Source organism: Anomaloglossus baeobatrachus, chromosome 10, assembly GCF_048569485.1.
Source record: "Anomaloglossus baeobatrachus isolate aAnoBae1 chromosome 10, aAnoBae1.hap1, whole genome shotgun sequence".
Taxonomy (NCBI): Eukaryota; Metazoa; Chordata; class Amphibia; order Anura; family Aromobatidae; genus Anomaloglossus; species Anomaloglossus baeobatrachus.
The window spans coordinates 164,546,398-164,559,407 of record NC_134362.1 but is presented as its reverse complement, the minus strand read 5'-3'; the positions used below and the strand labels follow the sequence as shown (position 1 = coordinate 164,559,407).

The 13,010-nt window shown below is 49.3% G+C and overlaps 1 protein-coding gene across 3 annotated transcripts in view; it reads right to left on the bottom strand.

The window, feature by feature from the left end:
* Nucleotides 1-13,010, bottom strand: part of NUTF2 (nuclear transport factor 2) — a 75,376-nt gene that overhangs the window by 21,164 nt on the left and 41,202 nt on the right. The window contains exon 5 of one of the 3 annotated variants that reach the window (XM_075326818.1): nt 2,035-2,163. The exons of the other annotated variants lie outside the window; for them this stretch is intronic. Within the exon in view, the coding sequence (XP_075182933.1) occupies nt 2,053-2,163 (111 nt within the window). The 3' untranslated portion in view covers nt 2,035-2,052. Of the gene's footprint in view, nt 1-2,034; nt 2,164-13,010 lie in introns of those variants that run through there. 3 annotated transcript variants of the gene reach the window in all.

Below are 13,010 nucleotides of genomic sequence, written 5' to 3'. Positions count from 1 at the left end.
GGCTTGGTCACAAAGGGGTTAAAACATTCTTTCACTTGTGTTCCCATGGGTGTTTTTTCTGCCTTCAAGGGAGCCTGTTAGGTGTAATATGCACCCAGATCCAAGAGCAGTTCTGGGTACATATTAGTGATCCCTGCCTAACCGTCCCTGTATACACTATCATAGATAAAGAGATCTATACAAAAAGTAGTTCTAAAGGTCATAGATTATATGCAAATGAGCACTGGGCCTAGTCCCGAGGGAGTTTCTTCCCTTGCCTGGTCGGCCAACATTGCATGGTAGCACGCTTCTGTGCGCGTACTAACATGCTAATGAATGCGCAGCGACGCCGCACATACCTCACTCTTCATGGCGGCCGGTGGAGGATGGATGCGTACTGGGCATGATCTGGAGTCCTCCGCACTTCCGGTCATGCGCACTATACCTCACTGGAGACCGGAAGCTTACACCCGGCATCAGTTTAGTGCACATGATTAGAAGTCTCCAGCTACTCCGGGACATGTGCAGAGCGCATCCATCCTCTGCCGGCCGCCATGAAGAGTGAGGTATGTGGGCGTCGCTGTGTATTCATAAGCATGTTACTATGCCCAGAGGGGCGTGCTACCATGCTATGTGGGCCGACTAGCTAAGGGAACAAACGCCCTAGGGACTAGTCACTGGCCTCATTAGCTTATAATGGAGATGTTTAAAAATACTTTTTCTAAGGCTATGTGTCCACATTGCGTTGTGTCCCTACAGAAATTTCTGCAGCGATTTGAACAGCACATGTGCGCTTCAAATCACTGCAGAAACAGTGCGTAATGAAAAGCCAATTTCATGCGGTTTGAATGCAGCCTCTCCCATAGACAGAGCGGGACCTGCATTCAAAGCGCATGGAATAAGGCTCTGTGCCCACTTGTGCGTATTGCATGCAGTTACACTGCAGCGTAACTGAATGCGTCCTGCGTCCCCAGCACAATCTATGAAGATTGTGCATTATCCATGCGCACGTTGCGTTTTAGAACGCAGCAACTTGCATGCTGCCAAATCGCTGCGTTCTAAAGAGCAACGTCACTTCTTTTGTGAGCTTTGGATGCAGGTCCCGCTCTGTCTATGGTGGGGGCTGCATCCAGAGCGCATGAAATAGGCTTTTCAGTACGCAGTGTTTCTGCATCGATTTGAAGCGCACGTGTGCTGTTCAAATCGCTGCAGATATTTCTGCAGGGACAGAACGCAACGTGGGCACATAGCCTAAGTGACATGTTGCTTTTTAGAACGCAGCGATTTGGCAGCATGCAAATCGCTGCGTTCTAAAATGCCACGTGCGTATGGATTATGCACAATCTTCATAGATTGTGCTGGGGATGCAGGACGCATGCAGTTACGCTGCGGTGCAATACGCAGCGTAACTGCATGCAATGCGCACATGTGGGCACAGAGCCTAAAGATGTCTTAATCTATGCTCGTGTATACAGGGACGGTTAGGCAGGGATTAGCAATATACACTCAGAACTGCTCGGGGTCCTGGGTGCATATTGCACCTGACAGGTTCCCTTTCAGTCTAGATCTACAATGTACTTATTGTCAGAAGAACAAGGAAAACCACAGCATGAACAGGTGTGTCCAAACATTTGACCCGTATGGTTCAATATACTCATACATTCAATATTCATTCAAATTCAATGTACATTTTTTTTTTTACCTTTATCACAGTCCTGCATAGTAGCTGACGACAAATATGAAATAGTATATTGCTAATATCTGCAAATCTATATAAATATTAAAATACACCAAAATTTAAATTATATATATATATATATATATATATATATATATATATATATATATATATATATATATATATATATATATATATATATATATATATATATATATATATATATATATATATATATATATATATATATATATAATTTTATATATTTAAAAAATTATAGAAAAGAAAATATATATAGTTGTGCAAGTGACCATAACCATGATGGAACGTATTCCCCTCAAGGCACAAAAATCAACCAAAGCAGGCACACACCTCTCATCCGGAACAGGAGTCAGCTATATGTTGTGCAGCGCTAGCCTGAAGACCTCATTGGTACACACCCAAGCACCATTAACACATTTCAATATAAAGATTTGCTGAAATCCCAGGACTTGGTCATCATCTGCCTGAGCAGAAGGTAGGAATGGAGGAGGGAGATAGGGGGAGAAAAAGAGAAGTGAGAGGAGCAGCAGGGCAAGAGAAAAGAAGAAAAATTTTAAGTAAAGTTGGAAAAGCCAAGACAGAAAAGGGTTAATGGTCAGTGACAAACCCATATCTACCACAGAAATCCACACACATGCATAAAACCACAGCACGTCCGGCGATGCCCTATAGATACGGAACAGAGGAAACTTACTGCATTTGGAAGTTCATTAAGATACTGATCGCCCGAATTGAAGATGATCATCAGTATCAGATTGGTGGGGCCCGGACCAAGCACCCCAACTAATCAGGTGTTTACTTCTGGCCATGGTGCACAGTCAGGACCCCGCAGCTCCGGGCTCGGCAGTGGCCGTTCTACACTCAATTCTTTGTAGTTACTGTTTTAGCCGTAAAGATCCCCATGCATATTTTCTGCCATGGTCATGAGGTTTAATGGCTTTCTGGATTAGCTCTGCTCCCGTTCAACTACAATCCCCATCATCCCTCCTGCTGGGCTGGAAACCAGGAGTCAGCACAGACTGGTAACTCCACCTAAACACCCCCCCCCCTTGCTCCCCCACACAAGCCTTAAAAGGGGCCCAGCGAGGTGGTCCGATACGGTAAGGTCCAATGGGCATCGCTGCTCTAGGATCTGGCACCACCTCTATCCTCTCTTTCGGGGGGGGGGGGTGACATATCCTACGTCATCCATACAATGCCCTCCATTACGCTCCTGTGCATGCACACTGAAAGCAAAGCAAGATACTATCATGTGCCGGCGGTTTCACCTTTCCCCGCGCCTGCGCGTTATGGAAGTTTGAACTGCCCTTAGCACAGCAAAGTGCGTGTGCACAGGAGCGCAATGGAGGACACTGTGTGGATGATGTAGGATGAGTCATCCACACGAAGCAAGGATGACGACGATGGACCCGAGAGCAGTGACGCCCGTCGGACCAGACAATATTGGACTGCCCCGCAGGTGAGTAGGTGACAGGTTCCTTTTAAACAGAGGCTCAGCGTTAAGTCCTGTCTAGAAGAAACAAAGCACCCGAACGGCAGCCCTGGCAATTACGATCACATCGAGATACAAGGAAAGCTGTGCCCACGTGTGAACCTCCTCTAAAAAGTGTTTTTTCCTAAAAAGCCCTGACCTATGCAAATGAGGCAAAAACAGAACTTTGTTCTCATCTTACTTAAGCAAAGGAATAGGAGAGCCCCTGGCATACGCATCCCCTCCTATGCAGGCACAAAACCCAAAGGGTATGTGCCCACAATCAGGACTCATTGCGTCCTGGAGACAGCGGGTCCGGACCTGCGGGGCCGCGAGTCTCCTCCTCAGGAGACCACAGCTGCTCCTACCCACGATCAGGGTTCAGTGCGCTGCGGTCTCTTGCTGTGTTCTCTGTAATGAGGACGCATGCGAATCCGCAACAAACAATTGACATGCTGCGGCTTTGAAAGCCACACCGCAGGTCAGTGTTTACTGCAGAAACAACAAGCACAGTGGGCACGGGATTTCTAGAAATCCATCCACTGTGCTTGTACTGTACAACGCAACGTTTTAGATGCAGTGAAAACACGCTAGATCCAAATCGCTGCAAACACTGATCGTGGGCACGCAGCCTAACGGGACCTGTCCAACACTGCGCAGATAGAGTCGCACCATTCCTGGCGTCTCGTATGTGCGGCATCTGCCGGAGAGCCCATTACTGTAGTTTAACGACTTAAATACTGCTGTCAATCTCCGATAACAGCACCTACATTATATCAGTATGTCAAGCGTCGCGAAGGAGCTACGGGACCTTTAAAAAAAAATATTCTCTAACCCCTTTTTTGATCTTGCCATTTCCTGCTTTTTCCTCCCCTTCTTAGAAGAGCCATAACTTATTTATTTTTCGGTCAATATATAGTCATATGAGGGCTTGTTTTTGGGGGGGGGACGAGATACTTTTGTACGGCATTGTTAATTTTACCATATAGTGTACTGGAAAACAGGGAAAAAAATTCATAGTGCAGTGAAAATGCAAACTAAAAAAAAATTGTGGAATTGCACTTTCTTTACCATATTCACTCAATGGTAAAACACTCTTTATTATTATAAAAAAATTATTGAAAATAAATTTGTCTTTTGTTACCATTTTCCAAGAACCAGAACATTTTTATTTTTCGGGATCTGTGTGATGACTTATTTTTTGAGTCCTGAGATGACATTTTAATGGATGCCATTTTTGGAGCAGATACAATGTTTTGATCGCCTTTTATTGTAATGTTGCAGGGGCCAAAAAAAAAAAAAAAAAATTTACAAAGTGAACCTGTCAGGTGTAATATGCCCCAGAACTACGAGCAGTTCTGGGTGCATCTTGTCCCTGTATACACTAGCATAGATAAAGGGATCTGTAGAAAAAGTATTTCTTAAGATCTTTTACCGTATGCTAATGAGCGCAGGGACTAGTCCCCTGAGTGTTCGTTCCCCGGCCAGTCGCCTCCATTAGCAGGTTAGTAAACCCACAGGGATGTACTAACATGCTACTGAAGACCCAGCATCACAGGATAATTTCACTCACCTCTCCGCTGCCATCGCGTCCGACAGCGGATTTCGGTCCAGTGCACATGACCCCGGAGGTTCGGTCATGTGCACTACTTCAGTTTGAAGCCAGGACGTGTACACCCGGCTTTATAGTGTGCATGACCAAAACTCCGGGGTCATGCACACTGAGCCAAAATCCCCCGTCGGACGCAATGGCGGCGGAGAGGTGAGTGAGATCATCATGTGACGCTGCATATTCATTAGCATGTTAGTGCACCCACAGGGGTGTACCAACATGCTAATGAAGGCGACTGGCCGGGGAACTAACACTCAGGGGACTAATTCCCTCGCTCATTAGCATACGGTAAAAGATCTTTAGAAATACTTTTTCTAAAGATCTCTTTATCTATGCTAGTGTATACAGTGACGGTTAGGCAGGGATTAGCAATATGCACCCAGAACTGGTGGTGGACCTGGCTGTGCATATTGCACCTGACAGGTTCCCTTTAATTCTGGCTTTTTTTTCTTCCGATCTGTAAACCGCATAACGGATTAATTATTTTGATTTAACTGGTTAACAGCTACAGGCAGATCCCCGACCCACCAGCGGCTGTTAGAGACAAGTCAACTGATCACATCAGCCATCATGTGCAAGGTAATATGTGGGCTCGCAGGCAAAGCAAGGGACACACAATCTATGCCGTAACTATACGACATATGTCATGAAAGGGTGAAGTAAATAATATATAAAAGCTAAAAATAACCCCCTTCTCCCCCCCCACCTTTGTTAAAGTTGTCTATAGCCTTTAATGCTGCAGAGGGTTGGTCAGCGCTGTGCAGATATCATAAAAAAAAATCCTATTAATTGCAATGTATCGTCTGGCTGTAGCACAACAAAACCTGTGCATGTGAGCTCATGGACAGAGAGAGAGTAGTAATTAGGACAGATATAGCCTTCAGGAAACATGCTGGATGTAAGCACAAGGTGTAAGGAAGCATCGTGCATCCAAGCCATGCACTTACCGGGAGGATCACACACGGGCAACCACTGCCCCAATCCACAGCCAGACACTAAAACCACTAGAAGGGACAAACATCATCACTGGTGGCCAAAATCTAGGCAGGGCAGTCTGGTGGCTAAGGAGCCTACGATGCCAGAAGGCAGAAAAACACAATCGTTAGCTCAGGAAGATATAGTGCTGACGACCGTATGCCAAAGATGACATCTGGCACACACTATGAAGTACCAATGTAAATGCCGCAGATGCCCGTTGTGTAGAGAAACTATCACTATTGCACCAGGACTGCGCATAGGCTTTAGATTATATGGCCGCCTCCTATTCCTTTAGACTTACACACACACACACACACACACACACATGCTCTCTAAGGCTATGTGCCCATGGGAGAAAGGAACCGTGGATTTTGCCGCGGAAAACCAGCGGATTTTCTAGATAAATCCACAGGTTTACGCAAGTACAGACACTCCCCATGTTATCCTATGTAATTTGGGGAGTGCTGTATCAATGCTGCGGTATTTGCAGCTGAGGATTTCCCGCAGCAGAACGTAACTGCATGTCCATTATTCATGCGGAATTATCTGCGGAATTCCCGCGCCTCCACTATGGAGATACAGGGCGGGAATTCTGCAGAGTTTCCGCAGGTTTACAGCAACAACTCTGCAGATATACCGCGGCAATGGATAGCTGCGGATTCCGGGGAGTTGCTGCGTGAACCTGGGGAAACACCTGCAGAAAAGTCCGCAGATGCGATCTCCCGTGGGCATATAGCCCAAGGCTAGGGGGCAGATGAGCGTCTCCTGTGAGAAAATTGGTTCAATTATGGTGATCGGGACGTAATCAGATTTCCTCAGATGTGGAAGAGATAAAAATAATAATTTCTCCATTGCTGTGGTCTGTGAAAATCAGACCACATCCATGTCATCCGAGTGCGGTACATTTTTTTGTATACATAGACCCACTGACTTTGCATTGTCGAATGAGATCTGATGATTAGGTGCAACTTGGAGATGCTGCGATGTTTTCCTTGGAACCGCCCACTCCCCTCAAAAAAAAGATAAAAGTCGGACTTGTCCACAGCCGCATAGAATACCACTAGCCTGAGAGCAAACCAATGTTTTGTTGGATCACACTCAAACCGAAAATACGATTGTGTGAGCGAGCCCTGAGGGTGCCGGTGATTTCACCAAGAAATATCAGGTGCCAAACTGTCCTTGGGCGTGAAAATGCAACATGTCCACTCTCTCCTGCCCCACAACTTCAAAGTTGGTAGAAGGCAACTTTCATACACACAGATAGCCGACTGATCCTGCAAAACTTGGAGAGAAACCCCCATACAAAAAGGGGAGTGTGCCACTCAACAATTGTGTATGGCACGATTAAGAACGAGGAGTCTAAAAAGAGAAAAGGATCAGAAGCCACCTTTATATCCCCTTCTACATCTTTCACTACACAACATTAAAAGGGGGGTGGTCCGACAGCAAAAAAGAGAATTTTGTTACTTACCGTAAATTCTTTTTCTTATAATTCCGTATTGGGAGACCCAGACCATGGGTGTTTAGCTTCTGCCTCCGGAGGACACAAAGTACTACACCTAAAAGTGTAGCTCCTCCCTCTGAGCTTATACATCCCCTGGTAGCCAGTCCTAGCCAGTTTAGTGCAAAAGCTGAAGGAGAATAGCCACCCACAAGTAGAACCGAGTAAGAACCGGAACAACCGGAGACTCTGTCCACGACAACAGCCGGTGATAACACACGGAACAAGAAAATTGCCAACAGGCAACAGGGAGGGTGCTGGGTCTCCCAGTACGGAACTATAAGAAAAAGAATTTACGGTAAGTAACAAAATTTTCTTTTTCTTGATCGTTCCTTTGGGAGACCCAGACCATGGGACGTTCCAAAGCTGTCCCTGGGTGGGAATAAACAGAAAAAACTAAGAAGTAGGCGGAGCCTAACTTCACAAGTGGGCGACAGCCGCCTGAAGGATGCGTCTGCCCAAGCTCGCATCTGCCGAAGCATGAGCATGCACTTGGTAGTGCTTCGAAAAGGTATGCAGGCTAGTCCAAGTGGCAGCCTGACAGACTTGTTGAGCCGTAGCCTGGTGCCTAAAAGCCCAAGAGGCACCGACAGCTCTGGTCGAGTGTGCTTTGATCCCCGGCGGGGGAGGCACCTGAGTACTCTGGTAGGCGTCCGAAATGGTCGATCTAATCCAACGGGCCAAGGTCGGCTTAGAAGCAGAGAGACCCTTGCGCCGCCCTGTGGTTAGCACTAAAAGAGAGGTGCGCCGCCTAAGCGCAGCAGTGCGAGCCACATAAATCCGGAGAGCACGCACCAGATCTAGAGTATGCAGCGCTTTCTCAAAGAGATGAACAGGGGCCGGACAGAAGGAAGGCAAGGAAATATCCTGGTTAAGGTGGAAGGGAGAGACCGCCTTAGGAAGAAAGTCCGGGGTCGGACGGAGAACTACCTTGTCTTGGTGAAAAACAAAAAAAGGTGACTCCAAGGAGAGCGCAGCCAAATCAGAGACTCTCCTGAGAGAAGTTATGGCAACTAGAAAGGCCACCTTTTGAGAAAGACGATACAAAGAAACCTCCCTAAGGGGCTCGAAAGGGGGTTTCTGCAATACCGTGAGGACCAAGTTAAGGTCCCAGGGATCCAAGGGCCGCCGGTAAGGCGGAATGATGTGAGACGCACATTGCATGAAGGTGCGGACCTGAGCCAGCCGGGCGAGACGCCGCTGGAACAGAACTGACAGAGCTGAGACTTGTCCCTTGAGAGAGTTGAGGGACAGTCCTAGCTGCAGACCGCACTGTAAAAAAGACAGAAGTGTCGGCAACGAGAATGGCCAAGGGGAATGGCCGGAAGAGCGACACCAGGACAGGAAAATTTTCCAAGTCCTGTGATAGATCTTGACAGAGGAAGACTTACGGGCCCGAGTCATAGTGGAGATGACTTCAGGAGGAATACCAGAAGCCGTCAAAATCCAGGACTCAAGAGCCACGCCATCAATTTGAGTGCCGCAGAATTCGGGCGGAAAAACTGACCTTGCGAGAGCAGGTCTGGACGGTCCGGAAGATGCCACGGCATCTCCACGGACAGTTGGAGCAGGTCCGGATACCAAGCTCGCCTGGGCCAGTCCGGTGCAATGAGGATGACTCGACGGCCCTCCATTCTGATCTTACGCAGGACTCTGGGCAAGAGAGCTAGAGGGGGAAAACACGTAGGACAGACGAAACTGGGACCAGTCTTGAACCAGAGCGTCCGCGGCGAAGGCCTGAGGATCGTGGGAGCGAGTCACGTAAACCGGAACCTTGTTGTTATGACGGGATGCCATTAGGTCCACGTCCGGAGTGCCCCACTTGCGGCAGATTGACTGAAACACTGCCGGGTGCAGGGACCACTCGCCACTGTCCACGGATTGACGGCTGAGATAATCTGCCTCCCAGTTTTCTACGCCAGGGATGTGGACTGCGGATATGGTGGACTTGGAGTCCTCTGCCCATTGAAGAATGCGTTGGACCTCCAACATTGCCAGGCGGCTGCGTGTCCCGCCTTGGTGATTGATGTAGGCAACCGCTGTCGCGTTGTCTGACTGGACTCGAATGTGCCTGCCCGCCAACAGGTGGTGAAAAGCTAGGAGAGCTAGAAGCACAGCTCTGATTTCCAGCACATTGATTGAAAGGGCTGACTCGGACAGAGTCCAAGTGCCCTGTGGTGGAGATGTACCGCTCCCCAGCCGGATAGGCTGGCATCCGTGGTGAGAATCACCCAGGACGGAGTCAGGAAGGAGCGCCTTTGGGACAGGGAGAGGGGTCGAAGCCACCACTGAAGAGAGCTCCTGGTCCGTGGCGACAGAGGCACTAACCTCTGTAAGGAGGAAGGCCGCTTGTCCCAACAGCGGAGAATGTCCAGCTGCAGAGGACGCAGATGGAACTGGGCAAAGGGAACCGCTTCCATGGAGGCCACCATTTGACCCAGCACCTGCATCAGGCGCCTGAGGGAATAACGGCGGGGCCTCAGAAGAGAGCGCACCGCTAGCCGGAGTGACTGCTGTTTGACTAAGGGCAACTTCACAAGTGCCGGCAAAGTCTCGAACTGCATCCCTAGGTACGTGAGACTCTGGGTCGGAGTCAGAGTGGATTTGGGAAGATTGACAAGCCACCCGAATTGGGCTAGGGTGGCGAGAGTGAGCGAAACACTCCGCTGACAGTCTGCGCTGGATGTACCCTTGACCAGAAGGTCGTCCAGATAAGGAAGCACTGCTAACCCCTGGAGGTGCAGGACCGCAATCACTGCTGCCATGACCTTGGTAAATACCCGAGGGGCCGTGGCTAACCCGAAGGGGAGATCCACGAATTGGAAATGATCCTCTCCTATCGCAAAACGTAACCAACGCTGATGTGACACTGCGATTGGCACATGTAGATAGGCATCTCTGATGTCGATGGACGCCAGGAAATCCCCTTGGGTCATAGAGGCAATGACTGATCGCAGAGACTCCATGCGAAAATGCCGCACCCGGACATGCTTGTTGAGAAGCTTGAGATCCAGGATGGGCCGGAAGGTACCGTCCTTTTTTGGAACTAGGAAGAGATTTGAGTAAAAACCTCTGAACCGTTCCTGAGCGGGAACTGGGACAATCACTCCGTTTGCCTGCAAGGACGCCACGGCCTGTGAGAAGGCGGCAGCCTTGGAGCAGGGGGGAGTTGAGAGAAAAAATCTGTTTGGCGGGCTGGAAGAGAATTCTATCCTGTAGCCGTGAGATATGATGTCTCTCACCCACTGATCGGAGACTTGCTTTAACCAAGCGTCGCCAAAGTGGGAGAGCCTGCCACCGACTAAGGACGTGGCTGGAGCGGGCCGAGAGTCATGAGGAAGCTGCCTTAGTGGCAGAACCTCCTGCGGTCTTCTGCGGACACGCTTTTGGGCGCCAGTTGGATTTCTGATCCTTGGCTGAGTTAGCGGACAAGGCGGAAGGCTTAGAGGATGACCAGTTGGAGGAACGAAAGGAACGAAACCTCGATTGATTCCTACCCTGGGCGGGTTTCCTGGTCTTGGTTTGTGGCATGGAAGTACTCTTCCCGCCAGTAGCTTCCTTAATAATTTCATCCAGTTGTTCACCAAACAGCCGTGAACAAGCAAAAGGGAGCCCAGCAAGAAACTTCTTGGAAGAAGCATCTGCCTTCCACTCTCGAAGCCACAAAATCCTGCGGATAACAAGAGAATTAGCTGAAGCCACCGCAGTGCGGTGAGCAGCCTCTAGCATGGCAGACATGGCATAAGATGAAAAAGCTGAAGCCTGAGAAGTTAAGGTAACCATCTCAGGCATAGATTCCTTGGTGAGGGAATGCATCTCCTCTAGAGAAGCAGAGATGGCTTTGAGAGCCCACACTGCTGCAAAAGTCGGGGAAAACGTGGCCCCCGCAGCTTCATACACAGATTTGGCCAGAAGGTCAATCTGACGGTCAGTGGAATCCTTAAGTGAGGTGCCGTCAGCCACCGACAACGGTCCGGGCTGAGAGCCTAGACACCGGAGGGTCTACCTTTGGGGAGTGAGACCACTCCTTGACCACCTCAGGTGGAAAGGGAAACCGGTCATCAGAACCACGCTTTGGAAAGCGTTTGTCAGGGCAGGTCCTGGGTTTGGTCACAGCGGTGTTGTGTGCCCTCCAGATCCCGAAGCCCGGTCCCCCAGTCGCAGCACCTCAGCAGAGATGCAGAATGTAGGATGTCCCAGAGCAGAGTGAACTCTGCCTGAGAAACCGGAGCGAAGAGAGTGGGCGGGACTAGGGAGCGTTCCTATAAAAGAGCGGGAACTGGAGGGCTATAGAGACCTGCAGGGAAGGAGGGACGCCCCAGCAGTGGGGAGTGTCCCTCCCCTGTGTAGAACGGCCGCCGGGAGGAGCCGAACCTGTCCCTCTGCATGAGTGACATGCGAAGGCAGGAAAATGAAACTAGGCCTCCGGCGAAGCCGGGGCCTAAATTTAAGCGGCAAGGCCGACAAGCAGGCACCATCGGCGCGGTTCTCAGGCAAAAGCTAGAGAACCCGCCGGAAAAGTTAAAAACAATCACATACAGCATACTCTCCCCTTACAATATAGAACCGGGACCCCCAACATAAACGTCTCAGGTACTTAGCTGCTGAGACGCAGGGCCATGTCCCTGGGGATGAGTGCTCCGGTCCAACAGAATCCTCAAGGGGCTGCGGATGCAGACCGGACTCCTGCCAGGCATGGAGACCGTGCTGGCTCCCACTTCAAGCCAGAGCCAAGAAGGGATGGTGAAGGAGCGCGGCATGTAAAGCTGCAGCCTTGTAAATCAACCTTAACAACACCGCCGACACAGTGGGGTGAGAAGGGACATGCCGGGAGTCCAGACATGGACCCGCTTTTCTTCAAACTCTTTCCAAAAGTCAAACAAATCAGATGAGAATGCATGTGTGGATGTATGCCTCCTGACACAAAGCGATAAACTGGCTAGGACTGGCTACCAGGGGGTGTATAACCTCAGAGGGAGGAGCTACACTTTTATGTGTAGTACTTTGTGTGTTCTCCAGAGGAAGAAGCTAAACACCCATGGTCTGGGTCTCCCAAAGGAACGATAAAGAAAATGTATATTCTAAGTATCTATATTTACCCCCAAACCACTTTAGTAATTATCTTTATCGCACAATTCCCTACACTTCCCACTATCTACCTAATTCCTAAAGGTGTTTTTTTTTTTTTTTTAACTGCACTTCCGGGGACGTCTCATTTGAGAGGAGTCTCCACCGTGACATCACAGGATGCTGGCGCTAGAGTCACTCCTCACCGCGTTCATCGCCCCTCCTGGATCAGGACGTTACCAGGGGACAGAGCTGCAGATACTTATTAGTTACTTGCATCACGCCCCCTGAAGACGTTCTGGATGTGTGATGGACTGTGTTACAGGAATTAGTGGAGCACAGGTATGCGAATCATCTCTCTGTGTCAGCGTCCATTGCTTGTATGACACATGTTGGCAGGGTGCGGTACTATTTGCAGTCAGTGACACCAGCGCCGCCCGACAGCCTCTAGCACCGCCTTCAAAGTGTCATCAGCGCTGGCGTCACTTACTGCTTCTACCCTGATGATGCTTAGTTTGAGGGCGGTGCTACAGGCTGTGTGGCAGCACTGGTGTCACCTACTGCATCTTGCACCGCCTACACCTAACGTCTTTCACACAAGCAATGGAAGCGGCCACAAGGAGATGAATGGCATTCCGGTGCTCCCCTAATCCTAGCCACAGCGTCATTCACACATCATCCA